At 45.6% G+C, this 16,247-nt stretch overlaps 1 protein-coding gene across 2 annotated transcripts in view; it reads right to left on the minus strand.

Annotated features, from left to right (window-relative positions):
- The window catches only part of KCMF1 (potassium channel modulatory factor 1), a 71,048-nt gene extending 54,801 nt beyond the window's left edge, over positions 1–16,247 (minus strand). The window contains exon 1 of one of the 2 annotated variants that reach the window (XM_065549822.1): positions 16,131–16,247. Coding sequence is in view for 1 of the 2 variants with exons in the window: in XM_005278878.4 (XP_005278935.1) it covers positions 15,066–15,081 (16 nt within the window). In the remaining variant the exon portion in view is untranslated. Of the gene's footprint in view, positions 1–15,065; positions 15,484–16,130 lie in introns of those variants that run through there. The other variant, XM_005278878.4, reaches the window with a different exon arrangement.

Genomic DNA, 16,247 nt, shown 5'->3' on the forward strand with positions numbered 1-16,247 from the left:
CAATACCATTCAAACTACTAATCTGAATAAGATGACAGAACAGCTGCGGAAATTAGCGTGACACTCAAAACACATTTTCTAACAGGACTCCCCCTTTTCTACTCATAGGATCCTTTAATCTGAATTTTTTCTTTTATTTATTGAGAAAGATATTAACTGTAATTCACATTAGGGGAAAAGAGCCATTTACTCACAAAGCTCTCTGGAACATATATAGCTATGGTCCCCAAACTGTTCCTCCACACACCCTCAGGGGGTGCGCCCCACTGTCGGAGGGGGTCACTATAGGGCCCATACCAGCCCCCATAGGGGGTGAGAAGGGAGCACGATGCTTTCAGCCCTGCTCCACCCCCAGCCTCGCTCTTCCCCCAACCCCATTCAGCCCCCAGCCCAGCTCTGCCCTCATTCCCTCTCCCCCACAGTCCAGCTCCGCCTCTAGCCCCAGCTCTTCCTCATCCTCAATTCCATTCCCAGCTCTGCCTTCAACCCAAGCTCTACTGCTGAGGAAGCCATGACTGTGCAGTAATTGGGGGAGGGAGGGGCAGACAGATTCCTTTTGGGGGAAGAGGGTAATGGCGACTGGAAAAGTTTGCGCACCACTGGTATATAGAAATACTATCATATCTATACATCTTACAAGCAAGCTGTGACAGTCCTCACTCAGGGTAGTTGTTAGGGGAGCATGGCCTAGTGGTCGGGGCTTAGGCCCCTGACATGCAAACGGTGTTGTAGGGGAGCCCGGGCTCCGCCCCTCCACCGGGCTCTCACCCAGGGCCCTTTGAGAGCCGTCAGTGCTCTGACAGCCAGGACTGCCCATTCTCCCTGGGCCATTTCCTACCACCTCCCGGCAATTGTCTGAAAGTCACTGGCCTAGTCTTCACTTACCGGATGGTCCGGCGGCACGCCATCGATGTTCTGGGATCGATCCCGGAAGTGCTCACAGTCGGCGCCGGTACTCCAGCTCGCCGAGAGGAGTACGCGGCATCGACGGGGGGAGACTTCCTGCCGCGTCTGGACCGCGGTAAGTTCGGACTAAGGTACTTCGAATTCAGCTACATTATTAACGTAGCTGAATTTGCGTACCTTAGTCCGATTTGGGGACTTAGTGGGGACCAGGCCACTGTCTGGGTTCAGGCAGTGTGAGGGATGTCTGCTCAGCAAAAGGCACCTTCTGGCACCTGAGTGTAGTGAGGTCGCTCTCTTTTCTCTCTCGGGGAGGAACTGCCTCCTCTGGCGGTATGGCCCAGCCTCCTGGGCCAGTTTAGGCCAAGGGCTTTCCCCTGCTCAGGTAGTTTGAACAAAAATAAAGGGGGATTAACCACGTCCAGAGTTCGTATGAAAGGGAGAGGAGAATGCTTCCCTCTCAGGCTGTCTCTGCAGCAGGTCCTCCCTTCACCTCAGGGAGGGACCACTAGGCAGTTGTTTAGGGAGGGATTCTGCCTTTCCTCAGCTCTTTGCTCCTGGCGCTGCAGGTTGCAGGTCTGCTCTCTTCCCTGAGCAGACACCAAATGACCTGCTCCCCTGCCTTTTAACTCCTCCTCCAGTTGGTGCATTTGCTACAGGTGTGGTGGGGTGGGGCTGCCTGGGCCCAGAGCAATTCCTTAATCCCTTAGTGTCCAGTGTGGGATTTGTACATCCCATCACACAAGCAAACAGTGCAAAAGAGAAGAGCCAATGCTGATCTCCTAATAACATTAGCAAAGAAATATATATTGACAACATGGACTGAGAGCCCAAAATAAAATGTTGGGTTAGTTTAATTAAGTAACACTTGATAATGGGACTGACCTTGGCGCAAAGCAAGCAAGACACTGGCTTGTTTAAAGAAAAAAAGGGGGGGGGCAACAATCATGAAGTACTTCCATCAATACTGCATGGGATCATTATACTCGTATTAACCGGTACAGTTGCATTTCTAAGAAAAAAGTCAACATCCACACAGATGGTTTGACAAGAAATGTAGCTACGTTTATAGAATAAGCAGTACTGATGTATGGGATCAGATTTTGTCAGACAAAATATCCTTTTTGACAGAACAACAACAATTGGTGGGCAATGTGACTACATTTGATCAGCTCATACCGCCAACCTGCATATGCCAACGGGCATTCCAAATAGTTGATATCTGCAGGAGATGGTACAGCCAAATTCTTCTCTTCCCAGGATCCTCCATGCATGTGCTAGGGTGGCCTGTCACCTTACTGTGCTGCCAGTATTTCTTCACAGAGCAACGCAACAGTAAACAGCCCAGCAGCTCATACCAGCATCCTAACTGTGTCAATAGATTACCCAAACAGTTGTAATCCTGCCTTAAATGGTCAAGAAAAATGAGGTACAAATGTGGCCTGGGTCATGGTGCAGCACTTTTAGCACTATCTACATACAGCACAACAAAAGGTTTCCAAACCCCATCTCTCATACTTGGCTCTTCTAGCCTTCCATGATTTTAACTTCTACTTTGGCACAGAATATATATGTTTGGCCCTGCTAGGGTGCTGCTTCTGCACATTCACACTCACCTTCCCCACTTCCTCACAGTCCTGGCAATCCTCCTAAGGCTCCTGGGTTTGCTGGAAGAAACTGAGGCAGCTGTGAGGGTCCACACCTCCCTTATAGCCATAATCTCTAAGTGTTAAGTGACATGAGGTTAACTCAGGTGGCATCCAACAGGTTTCAAAATCTTTTAGGAAAGATCTGGTGGTCCTGTGGCACCATCCCATATAGCTCCTTTGTTAAGGAGAGATTCAGCTTTCTCCAAAATCTCTATCTTGTGAGAAGGATCCATGAAGAGGGATGAAGAAGTGGGTTTTGAAGGAGATTTGGTGTGAAATTGAATGTAACCACTGCAAACAATATTCAACACTCACTGATCTTAAGTAATTGGATACCAGGCACCTTAATGCTGAGAAATGAAACTTGAAAAGGGAAGGGACACAGTAGTAGAAGAGGTGCAATATTAACAAGACTCATTGCCCAGGATTCTCAATAATCCCATCAGATCTGAGCTCTAGAAACTGATGAGCTCCTGAGCTAAAACTCCAGTGGCCCTGCTTGGATTATCCCTGCTTATTGGAGGGATACGGACGACAAGGCTGGTTTTGAGGTCTATAATAGAAAGAGAACCTCTGATGTATTTGGTAACTACCTATAATACCTAAAAGCAGGACAGGCAAACTCTCTTGTGTTGTAGCAGACTCTGTAAGTCACCAGGAGCAAACAGTGGCACTGGTAACTTTCAGTTTCACTCAGTCTTCAAGAAAAGAGGCGTCCCTCAAAAGGCAAATCCTCTACTTCTGACAGAGTTTCAGATGACAGTCTAGAATGCAGGAATGGTGTTTTATAACAATGCCTATCCTTATTGGCCTGGCCCAAGCATCAGAAGTATCAGATGCTCTAAGGGCATCCTTTGCTACAAACAATCCTCTATACAACAAAGTCCTGAGCGGCCTTTTCCTGCTCCTCATGCAAGGCATCTAGGATGGGGGAAACAGCATCCTACAGGGCATATTGATACTGTGTCATAACAATTTGGTAATTTGCTACCCGCATCTCAAGAGACCTGGAAGAGTATATTTTGCAGCCCAGAGCACTCATTCTTTTGCTTTCTCTATCCACTGGTGCAGACCAAGAAGCGTTTTCACTCAGATTGTCCTAAAGCTGCATATACCAAAGAACTGAGAGCAGGACGCTGGAAAATATACTCAAAGCCCTGGTGAGTGACCTATACCAGGGACCAGTCAGCTTGCAATTCAACTACATACATCATGCAACTTAAATCCACAAGGGAACTAACTGAAGATGTTTACAACTACAAACTTCTTAAAACAGAGGAAGAGACAGTTACAGTCAATAGCAGAAGCGATAGTTTGTGACTGAAATCACCCAGATATATAGTGTTTGAGATATCAAATAAGCATAGGTATTTTCATCTTGCACAGACAATGCCCACAATGGCAGTGGACAGGGACCAAGTTAGGATTGTTTGAGGTATCATAATTGCATTTCCATACTTTTCAAAAAATTTAAGATGTAGCAGAGAATGTCATGGCTCTCTAAAGCAGTGGTTCTCAACCAGGGCTATGTGTACCCCTGGGGGTATGCAGAGGTCTTCCAGGGGGTACATCAACTCATCTAGATATTTGTCTAATTTTACAACAGGCTACATAAAAAGCACTAGCGAAGTCAGTACAAACTAAAATTTCATCCAGTGACTTGTTTATACTGCTCTAGATACACTATACACTAAGGGTACGTCTACACTACCTGCCAGATCGGCGGGTAGCAATCGATCTAGCGGGGATCAATTTATTGTGTGCAGTATAGACGCGATAAATCAATCCCCAATTGCTCTCCCGTTGACTGCTGAACTCCAGCTCGGCAAGAGGCGGAAGCAAAGTCGACGGGGGAGCAGTGGCCATCGATCCCGCACCGCAAGGACGCGAAGTAAGTGATTCTAAGTCTAAAATACTTCGACTTCAGCTACGCTATTCTCGTAGCTGAAGATGCGTATCTTAGATCGGTTTCCCTTCCCCCCCCCCCCCCCGACTGTAGACCAGGCCTATAAGTAGGCTATTTATATTCCAATCGATTTATTTTAATAATTACATGGTAAAATGAGAAAGTAAGCTATTTTTCAGTAATAGTGTGACTGACATTTTTGTATTTTTATGTCTGATTTGTAAGCAAGTAGTTTTAAGTGAGGTGACACTTGGGGTACACAAGACAAATTAGACTCCTGCAAAAGATACAGTAGTCTGGAAAGGTTGATAGCTACTGCTCTCAGGTTTTCTTTTATAAAGCCTCAGTGTCCTTAAGTCATCAATACCCATTTACATCTTAAAGTTTATTTTTGGTTTGAATTATACCCTCTAACAATTCCTTTAAAATTTCTTTCCATATTTCTCTGCATACTGAATCCCATACCTACCCTAATCAATCCATGGTTACATTTAGGGAGGGGAATGGCACTGGGGGTATAGGAAACAACAACATAAATGCTCACTGACCCTGTTTATAAGCATGTGGGAGATGGGGGAGAGAGGGTTTTACATCATGACGATAACACACCTGTGCCCTGTTTACAGTAGATTCCACCACAGGTACCACTGGAAGAACTCTACTGGTGAATTATAGGCCTGATTTCTGCCAGTCTCCAATAAGGCAGAAGTCTGTCCCCCCTCTCATTAAAGTCTTGCATACACTAGAGATATTTATCACTTGAAAAACCAACTGTTACTCCAACATGCTGGTAAAACACCACATGCATCCACATACAAGTACTTCAAACAATGTAGACATGTGCCAAATAGGGTTTGGATTAGCCTGGCTTGTCTACACTGGGAAAGTTTATTAAAGAGTCTCAACAATTCTAACACCAGCTTTGTTGAGTTGGAGGTAAAACTGCTGGAAACCCTAGTGTAGACTGGCTCAAGCAGCCAGGCCTGTTTTTAACCATAGCAGTAATCTGAATTGCTTTGCAGCAGATTTCACTAAAAAGGTGACAGAAACAGATCCAACCACTGATGCCTTGCCTACACTAGGGCTCCCAGCAGTTTCAATTCCAATTCAGATGAACAGGTGTTAAAACCAGTGGGAGGTTTTGGTTTTTTTTTTTTAAGTTTCCCAAAAATAGCCAGCAAATCTGAATTCTGTTTCTATCGGAGCCATTTCTTTGCCAGTGCAGACAGAAGTTACTGGCATAATAGCACAAACAGTTCAACAATCCTCCCACTATTATCTCTCAATACATCTATGGATTTTGAAATCTCCAAGAACCCATTGCTTCTGGAAGCTGTACTGGTAAATATGGGATAGGCACCCACAGAAGATTATAATTGAAACTCTTTAGAAGAGCACTAGTCTAGATGTGGGACAAAACTAAAATGGTTCAGGACACTACTCAGGCATACTTTAAACTTTTTGTGCTATCTATCTCACCCGTTCAATTTTCAAACGCAAAAAGTCTAAGATAGTTGGTCAACAGAGGCTTAGCCAAAAATGTTATTTGTGTTACTCTCATTAGGCTAACATTGGTGAGGCCCAGGGGCCTTGTCTATGCTAGGAAGTGTATCTATTGCTGAAAATGGTTTTCATCAAAATAATTCCCACAAACTAGAAGACATTTTTCAACACTAACACCATTTTCTCTAGGCCATACTAGTACTTAAACCATTTTATAAACAGGGGAACCTTAGGAACATTTTGTGTGACATTTCCTAATGTACACCAGGTTTAGTTGTGCTTCTAGCAGAGCTATTCAAAGGGGCCCAATTGAATTTCAGCGGGACTTAGGAGCCTAAAACCCTTAGGCTCCTTTGAAAACCCCATCTTAGAAGAACTTGTGGGGATGAAAGAGAGGGAGTGGGAGCACAGCAAAGGAGAGGAAGGGAAAAAGGGATAGTGGCAAAGGCAATTTGGGGAAAACAAGAGGCAAGAGAAGAGATCAAAGAAAAAGATGACAATTTATCGGACCAGAGACAGCACCTCTTGTCACTCAAGACAAGGAATGTTGCCTTCCCAAAAGACAATTCAAGCATCAGGAAATGGTGAAAATAATGGGGGGAGGACCAAATCTGACCTGAGGTAAGAAAAAAAAAATGGAATGACAACCCAGACCGAGTATTGTCATCTACTTTATTACTGGTAGGATGCACTCACTCTGACAAATTACTGAAATTACATGTCCCCGCCCTCTTCTTTATTGGGGTGGTTTTTTTTGGATGGTGAATGCACTCAGTTTTGATCACCGTAATCGCGTAACACTATTTTGACCAAAATTTGAAGCTCCAAGTTATTACTAAAAGTAGATTCCAAATCTAAAATACTTAATAGTAAAGTAAGTTTGCATGAAGTAACAACTGAAATTAGAAAAAGGAGATTGGAAGCACGGACTAGCGATTATAATGCACTGCACCGGGACTTGAGAGATCTGGGTTCAATTCCTAGCTCTGTCACCAACTCCCTTGTGTGACTTCAGGCAAGTGACTTAATTTCTCTTTGCCTCAATTCTCCATTTGTTAAAACAAAAATAAAACGGTGTGGGAATAATAGTACTTCCTTTCTCCAATCCTTGGTCTGTCTTGTCTGGTTACACTGCAAGCTGTTTTGGACAGGGAATGTGTCTTACTATGCATATGTACAGTGATTACTGTAACGGGGGCCCAAATATCCGTTACAACCTCTAGGCACCACCACAATGCAAATAATAAAAAATTTACCCTGCTGTCCACCAGCGCTCAGAAAGTGGGAGAAAGTTTTATGGAGAAGAGGAAAAGGTCCAAAGTCTCCTGGAAGTTCTAAACAAAGCAGTTTTGAGAGAAACAATTCAGACACATAAAACCATACCAATAAGATGAATAAGGAAGTAAAAACCACCACATTGAGATGAACAAGGCATAAAAACTACTACATTGAGACAAATGAGAGTTTCTACGACATGCCTAGCCAAGATACAGACTAGGCACAATTTAATTTTTAAAATATACAAACTAAAGAATTTAACTGGAAGACATATCAACATAAACCCCTCCATACACCCAACCTGAACTCTTCCCCCCAGAACAACTCTATCTACGTCCCTCAGAGAAAGCCTGAGAAACTAGATGAGCTTTGCAGAGTGCCCTGAAAGGCCCAAGAAATTTTGGCTCACTATTGAGCATAAACAAAATGAACACATTCTCTGCGCCTCAGCTTCTCATCTATCCATTGAGGACAATAATGTGCACTCACCCTTAAAAAGCAATTTTGAGATCTACAGATGTACTATATAAGTGATACAAAATATTACTGGACTCAAAGGCACTTCAGTGATAATGCCTTGCCATTTAAACTAGGAGGCTGTCAGCCTGAACATCACCACTAGCTGAAGTCAACTGAGGAAGTAGCTAGAAACCAAGTGATTTAAAGCTTTCTACAGCAGGTCAAAACCAAAACCTTGATTTGCACCTAAAAATAAGTTTGAAGCCAATAAGTCTATTGAGCAGGCCATCATGCTCTGCATCAACTGAAATTTCTAAGCAGTCTTCCATAGCACTGTCAAATGGAGGGCACTGTAGTAATCCCATCCACAGGTGCCACAGGCAAGCTCCACATCTACACAAGAGCATAGAAATTGCTGCATCAGACCAGAGGTCCACCCAATCCAGCATCCTGTCCCAGAGTGACTAGCACCCAATGTTTCAGAGGAAGGCATAAGAACTCCACAGTAGGCAGAGGTGGGATAGTCTGCTGCCACATTAGGATTCATCTTGGTCTCTAATAGTTAGAGATTGGCTTAAACCCTGAAATATGAGGCTTAATATCCCTTCAAAAATAATTATAATAATTCTGGATACTTTTGTTATCCATATAGAATGCCCAATCCCTTTCTGAATCTTGCTAAATTCTTGGCTCCAGGGGCAATGAGTTCCATAGTTTCAGTACATGTTGTGCGAATAAAGTATTTCCTTTTATCAGTTGTGAATTGGCCACTTTTTAATTTCATTGAATGTTTCCCTTGTTCTTATCTTATGAGAGAGGAAAAACAAAAGCTCTTGATTTACCTTCTCGATTCCATTCATTTTACATACTTTTTCATGCCCCCTCTTATTTACCTCACTCCTAAGGTAAACAATCCCAATCGTTTCAACTGCTCTTCACATAATAACTTTTGTGCCTCAGACACTATCTGTAAAATGGGGATAATACCACCACCTCGTCTCATATGGGTGCTGTGAAAATAAATTCATTAATGTTCGTGAAGAACTCGGATACTTTAGTAATGAGTGCCATAGAGAAAGCCAATGAGGAAACGAATCTGCATTCAGAGCAGGGTTTGGATGGTGTGCACTAAATAAAGTATGGTTTCACACCCTGAATGAGGATAAAATACTAGCTAGCTGCTCATTCAGTGAGTGCCATCTATCCAGTGCATTCAATGAGGCAGGAGTCCTGGGGAAAAAGTAGGATGTCATCATGTAATGAAAGACTATCTTAATTAATTCACACAAAGAAGATGACAAGCTTGCACAGTCAACTTGAAATCTGGCAGTTCCTAACTTCCGAGTGCTGACTTTGCTACCGTAATGATTTGTGTGTGTTTGTGTGTAATATTTTCCATATTATTCTCCATCCCATTCATTGTGCATCGTTTGCTTTTTTGACCACAGCCACACAGCAAACATCTTCCCTGAGCTATCTACAATGAAGCCCAGGTCCCTTTCCGGAGTTGATACAACTAATTTAGAACCTTGGAAGGTGCGTTAGTAGCTTAACTTTCCCCCTTCATTGTGTATTACTTTTCATGTATTGGTACTGAATTCATTTGCCATAACGCTATTCATTCAATCAGCTTCTTTAGGTCTCACTGAAGTTCTTCTGGGACAGCTTCATTCTTAACTCATCTAAATAATGTTGTCTCCCCTGAAAATTTTGCTTCCTCACTACTCCTTCCTTCCCTGATCATTCGTAAGTACATTAAACAACACTGGACCTAGTAGGAAACATTGAGGCACTCTGCTGTTAACCTTTTGCTAGCATGAAAATTGACCATTTAATGCAGGGGTTCTTAAACTGGGGGTTGGGGCCCCTCAGGGGTCATAAGGTTATTATATGGGGGGGTCACAAGCGGTCAGCCTCCACCCCAAACCCTGCTTTGCTTTCAGCATTTATAATGGCGTTAAATATATTAAAAAGTGGCTTTAATTTATAAGGGGTGGGTCGCACTCAGAGGTTTGCTCTGTGAAAGGGGTCACCAGTACAAAAGTCTCCTCGCCAGCTTCTGATCCATGACAATACTTTGTTTCTCACCCCAGATCTGAAAGAAAGTCTTCTCACAGCCCTCTGTTATTTTAAGTCCCTTTCTGCAGATTCAGGAAGACCACACTGCACTGGTTCACATTGAGAAGTTTTCTGTGCCACCAAAAGGGCCAGAAATGTAGATTTTTTTAAAAACGCTTAAATTCTGTAAGGGTAAGGGTAAGGCCCACCTGCCAATGAAAATATTATTGACAAGTGCATTTGTCAAACGTATATTTCCAAAGCTGATTCAGTTTTCCACTGAACGCAAACATTTTTATTATACAGCAACTTATTCTGTTTCCATATTTTTAATTATTTAGGTTTAGCACTACCTTATCTCTGCCCCAACCACAATTCTCATTACCTGAACTACAATGCTGACCCATTTTTAGATACTGCACTTAACTTTGATTATAGGCCTAAACCTGTTCTCACTGAGTAACATTAACCCACCAATATCAAGTGTTTTGAGACATACAAATCAAAACACTAATTAAGAGCTAAGTATTACCATTAAATTTGGAAAAGGCTTTATAACTACTATCCTCATCTCTTAAAATTTTCCTACAAAAAGGTTTTAAGAAATTTGCAGGCTATATGGCAAATTTGGGGAAGATGTACTTGTGGAATAACAATCTTATATTTGAGGAAGAGGTAAGCGAAGAATTGAAAATGTGCACCACAAAGTACTGATTTTACAATTGGTTTCATGCATACATGTCTCTGTTAGCAAACTGATGCTTCAACACACTAGCTTTGCCTTATTTATATAAATTGCTATAGATTCCTTATCTGGGTCTCAGAGATTTGCATACAAAGGTACATTAATTCTGTGTTTAATGACATTTGTATAATTGATGGCACATGTCATTCTCTGCTCGGTCTTGAGATTTCTTGCCTCCAATGTGCTATTTGTCTAGTCAGGAATTGTAAAGTCTTTTTGTGGATTGTGTATGGCATAGCCATTGTACAAATAAAGGGAAACCATTCCAGTTCTTGTTATCTCCAACAGAAGAGATCAAATCTATTTATGCTTTTATACCACACTTACCAAACTGAGCACCTAACTGTCTCAACGTTTCTGGTTGTCCCAAACCAGTTAAGATTGTTCTGGTCATGATTCACCTATGCCTTATGACATTTTCAAATACACCTCTACGCTGTAGATATAACAGATATAATGCTGTCCTCGGGAGCCAAAAAAATCTTACTGCGTTATAGGTGAAACCGCGCTATATTGAACTTGCTTTGATCCACCGGAGTGAGCAGCCCCACCCTCCCAGAGCACTGCTTTACCTCGTTATATCCGAATTCGTGTTATATCGGGTCGCGTTATATCGGGGTAGAGGTGTATATGTTTAATCTTAACATTTCTTCAATTTCTAATAGTGTGGTTTTTAAAAAAAAATAGCTACACAAGTGTGGTTTTTTTAATGTATTTGTTTACCTTTAAGTTACTGGTATGTCCTTAACCTTAACAAAGTTGGTGTGTCTGGGATTTATGTATTTACATTGTTTATGAATGTACTGCGAACCATTCTGACATTCTATGTTCTACAGCATCTAGTTCCCTAACATGCCCTTCCCCATTTCAGAATTAGTGTTCTAGATTTCACCAAGATCTCTCAAGTAAATCTCATTTGAAATTTCTAGTACAAAATGATTCTGAAAAGAAAACAGCAAAGATATAATTTTCGAAACATGATTAAAGCCTGGGTTGTTGTTTTATCCTGAGTCTTATAACTCAAAAACAGCTTCTTTCACTCAACGCAAATTTGGACCAAAAATGTTTGCTGACCACAGACCACACATGCAAGATCTGAAATGGGAATGACATTTTTTGAGGCTTTTGGAGGGGGTGGTACTCTCACATCAGGCTTACGATGGAAACCAAGTCTCAATCTGTAATATAGTAAAAAGAAATCCACTATTTTCAATCTTACAACTAATTTCTAATTTGGACTATCAATATATATAATATATATATTATATAATACATATAATAAAACAATTTGAATACATTGTGTGAAGTCCTGGATAAAGGGACAACCAATAGAAAGACTAAAAGACTAACCAGGTTCCTATAAAATGTATCATACCAAGTTGCAGCAGCAGCATTTTCTATCTCAGCGGTTCTCAACCAGGAGTCCAGGGTCCTCTAGGGGGCCGCAAGCAGGTTTCAGGGGGGCCGCAAAGCAGGGCCAGTGTTAGACTTGCTGGGCCTCAGGGCAAGAAAGCTGAAGCCTTGCAGTGTAGGGCTGAAGCCCAGAGCTCCCAGCCCTGCCACCTGGGGCTGAAGCCGAAGCCTGAGCAACTTAGCTTTGTGGGGACCCCTGTGGTATAGGGACCCCTGTGGCATGGGACCCTGGGCAATTGCCGGGCTTGCTACGCCCTAATGCTGGCCCTGGCTTTTGTATGCAGAAAAACAGTTGTGACACTGGTGGGCCGTGAAGTTTTTATAGCATGTTGGGGGGGACCTCAGAAAGAAAAAGGTTGAGAACCCCTGTTTTACCTTGTTGGTTTTACTTTGGAAAGAATACATCCACAATGTGAAGTTACCAAACCTCACATACTCTGCAACCTAATAGGAAAAGGTGAGTTTCCATTTTCAAAACTAACACAGTATAACTTGAAAGAAGGAACATTATGATTTTCTTAAAACCGTACAAACCAAATATTAACCTTGTTTAGTTAAAATAATTCTCCATACTCATCACCAAAATCCCACGTTGAAAATAACATGTTCTTCCATACATGTTCTTTCCAGCTTAGGAAATTCACAATATACGCCACAAGAGACATGCTTATAAAAATTCTGTTTCTAAAATTCCTGACCCCCAGTAAAATACTAACTCCAAGAGTGAAATACCTTTTTATCAAATATTACAAACATTTACAACATTTCTCACTTTAAGATCTACTGTGTAACAAATAAAATTCAAAAGCAGTTGGCATACCACCTTTGCAATTTTATTCAGTGCAATTATGAGTTCTTATCCTGATACTATACTTTAAACCTGCATACAACCATCTAGTGCATGCACCACAGTTTGAGAACCAATTTACAGAAGATATCCTCCAACAAATACAATACACAAAGCAACTCTGAGATTAACCCTCATTTTGCTGTTTGCTTAATTACTTCTATACAAACCCACCCAAATCCAGAGAAAGATAAGAGGAATTTATTCTATCACATGAGGAGACTGAGCTAGGGTCTGGTGTGACAGACTAAAAGTTCAGCAACAATAATAGAATCATAGAAGTGTAGGATTGGAAGGGACCTCGAGAGGTCATCTAGTCCTGCCTGCAGGACCACATAATAACTAGACCATTCCTGACAGGTGTTTGACTTGTTCTTAAAAACCTCAAAAGACAGAGATTCCACAACCTCCCTAGGCAATTTGTTCCAGTGCTTAACAATCCATCCTCTTAAAATAAAATAAAAAAAAAACTCAGTACTAATGAAAAAAGTAACAGAGGGTCCTGTGGCACCTTTAAGACTAACAGAAGTATTGGGAGCATAAGCTTGGGTAAAAACCTCACTTCTTCAGTACTAATGGACTCCTGTAAAACTACTCAGCTAAATTAGCAAACCTTAAGGCACAGTGAGGGGTGTGGACACCAATCTCCATCCCACATAATCTAGTCCTGCATCAAAGTTACCTACCCTCTGGCTGGAAGCCTATAACATTACTTCCCAAATTGTGAACTTTCCTACCACGTTGCCTGTGTCTGTCAAGACTAGATGTAGACACCTCTATTCCAGTATATCTTCCGAGATCAGCCTAATTTAAAAAGATTACTTCTATATCACTGGGAAAACAAAGATCATCCTTCTTTAAGCAAAGGGAGATAGGAGATAACTTTTTGCCATGTTAGGTGCTGAGGTTATCCCCTCAAGAAACAATAACCTGGATGAAATCTCTTATTACAAGGAGATCTTACATTCTAACCCAACTTTCTCACTTGCCAAAGTGAGAAAAAACCTCTCCATAGAGACATCCACGCTATTACATTTTTCTTTTCTTCCCAGATACATTCCCTGCTTTGCCTTCTGTGTTCTTGTCTCCTTCCTTCTCATTGCTGCTTTTGATTAATCCTTAACTATCCTCTTACTTCACTTATAGCAATAAAGAATACAGCGCAACAAGAGTATGTTATCTAAAGCATTTTCTCTACTTACGTACATAACTTTTCTTAACCTTTCAAAATGTTAGCAGTGATTTGTTAACACATTTGCATTCATCTCCTTTTCTACATTAAAGATTAAAACATTAAAAGTTCACATCCTTCCAAAGTTGCCAAAATGTCCACTCATCCCAAAGCAAGACCACAACTACTAACAATCCCCCCAAACACTAGTCCCAATGCAGAACAATACATGAAGACCTCTCCCTGCACCAAACAGACGCATGAACCTGTTCATCTTCCACCCCTCACATTCACAAGAAAACACTCTCCGAACATCTCCAAAACACACCTACAGCCTCCTCACAGAAGCCGCCACACAGTCCCGGCCCTGACACATTGCTCCCCTCCTCTGAGCCACATGCAGCACATGCCCTCTCCTCCTCCTGGACCCTTCCCCCTGTGACATAGGCATGAACAGCTCGGCCTCCCCAGCACACGCCATGTGTGACTCCTTCCCCTGCCTTTACATACAAACCCCCACACCATATACACAGCCCCACAATTCCTGACAGCCCAACACACCTTGCACCCACATTCACCACCCCCACAGGGCCCTACCGACCCCAACACGCACCCCCACATCTCCACCCCCTACCTACACCCCCAAGCCCCATCTGCGCCCTCCCACTCCCCCACCCCCGGGTTCCCCACCCCCAGCCAGCCACCCCCACCCATAATAATGCCCCGTCTCCCTGCCCAGCCTGTGCCCCGCACCGCCCGGCGGCGCCAGCCCCCGCCCCGTCCCAGCACAGCGAGGCAGGATCAAACCCCGGCCAAGGAGGTTTCGCCCCATCAGGCCCTAGGCCGCTCCGCTTAGGGGCGGGGGGACGGACCCAGCCCCGGGCCTGGCGGCCGGGCCGGACCGCGCTAGGCCGCGGCAGGCCCCTCCGCCTGCCCTGGGCTGGGCCAGGAGCCGCCGGCGGCCGCGGGGCCGGGGCCTGCCCGTAACGGACACGGCCCCCTCCCCCATGACACTGCAAAGCTGCCCGGCCGCCGCCCCGGCCCCGGGACCTCCTCCGCCGCCGGCCCCCCGCTCTCGACGGCGCCGCCATGACGAGCCCGCTGGCCGGCGGAGGCCCCGGCCCGGCCCTCACCTTCATGTCGGGACATCCTAGTTCAGAGGCGGCGGCCCAGGCCCGTCCCGGGCTCCCCTGGCTGCTCGGCGCCGCTCGGCCTGGGCCCCGCGCGCTAAGCCCGGCGCGGGCAGGAGGCGGCGGGCGCGGGGAGGGGGGGGTCGGTGGCGGCGGCGGCCCCGGCCTCTCCAGGGGGCGGATCCAGCAGCTTCCCGGGCGCCGTGACACGGTGACTCTCGTCGGGCCCCGCCGGCTCCTAGCGCCGCCCCCCGCCTCCTTCCCCTGGCCCCCGCTTCCGCTGCGGCCGCTGAAGTCCCCGGGCTGGGTCTGGGCGCCTCCCGCTCCCGCTCCCGCTCCCGGCCACAGCTCCGCCGCCGCCGCCTCCTCCGCCCAGCCCCCTCCCTCCCCCCGCCCGGCGGCCGCCGCTGCTGCATGCAGGGAGGAAGAGGAAATACACGGCAGCGAGGGGGGCCGGGAGCGCGGCACCGCCCCGCCGGGGAGGGGAGGGGGCCCGGCCCGAGCTCCCCGCCCGGGGCCAGCTCCAGCTCCCGCCCCTGCCCCAGGGCGGCGGCCGGGGTGTAGCCGCCTCGCCCGAGACGGGACCCCCCCCCCCCCCCGGCTCCTGCAGCTCCCCAGCCGGGGCACATTCCCCTGGCACAGAGCCGGGCCCTGCCCGCTCCTGCCGCAAGCCCGGGGGCACGGGCTGGAGAAGGTCCCCGCCCGCCCGCACCCACCCGGGGCGCCCGCTGCAGAGCCGCCCCTGCCCGGCGGGGGCCGGGAAGAAAGAAGCACGAAGCCCAGCGTGAGGCCGGGCGCTGGCGGAGAAGCCGAGCGAGAGGGGTCGGGACAGGGTCGGGGGTCTCCTTGTACTTTCCATTATGGTTCGGCCCCGCCATGGGAGAGCCCCGGCCCGCGGGAAGGCCGAGACGCCCCGTGGCACCCCCGGAAGTGCAGGTGGAGCCCCCCGACCCACATGGCTCCCGGCCTGAAACTGGGCTCTTTCTTCCAGCCCCGCCACGGGGCTGATGCAATGTGAAGTTAACCTTTAAAAAGCCAGAAAGGGGGGAGAGTTGAGGCTCCTGTTACCTGGGCTCTGCTGCCCCTAGGAAAAGCCCATTCTCTTTGGGTTTCTCAACCATGGGGCTCGCAGCAGTTCATCGTCCAGTACATCGGCTGTTGCCGCAGCAACCTTAACGGGGGCAT

Source organism: Chrysemys picta, chromosome 6 (assembly GCF_011386835.1).
Source record: "Chrysemys picta bellii isolate R12L10 chromosome 6, ASM1138683v2, whole genome shotgun sequence".
Classification (NCBI taxonomy): Eukaryota; Metazoa; Chordata; order Testudines; family Emydidae; genus Chrysemys; species Chrysemys picta.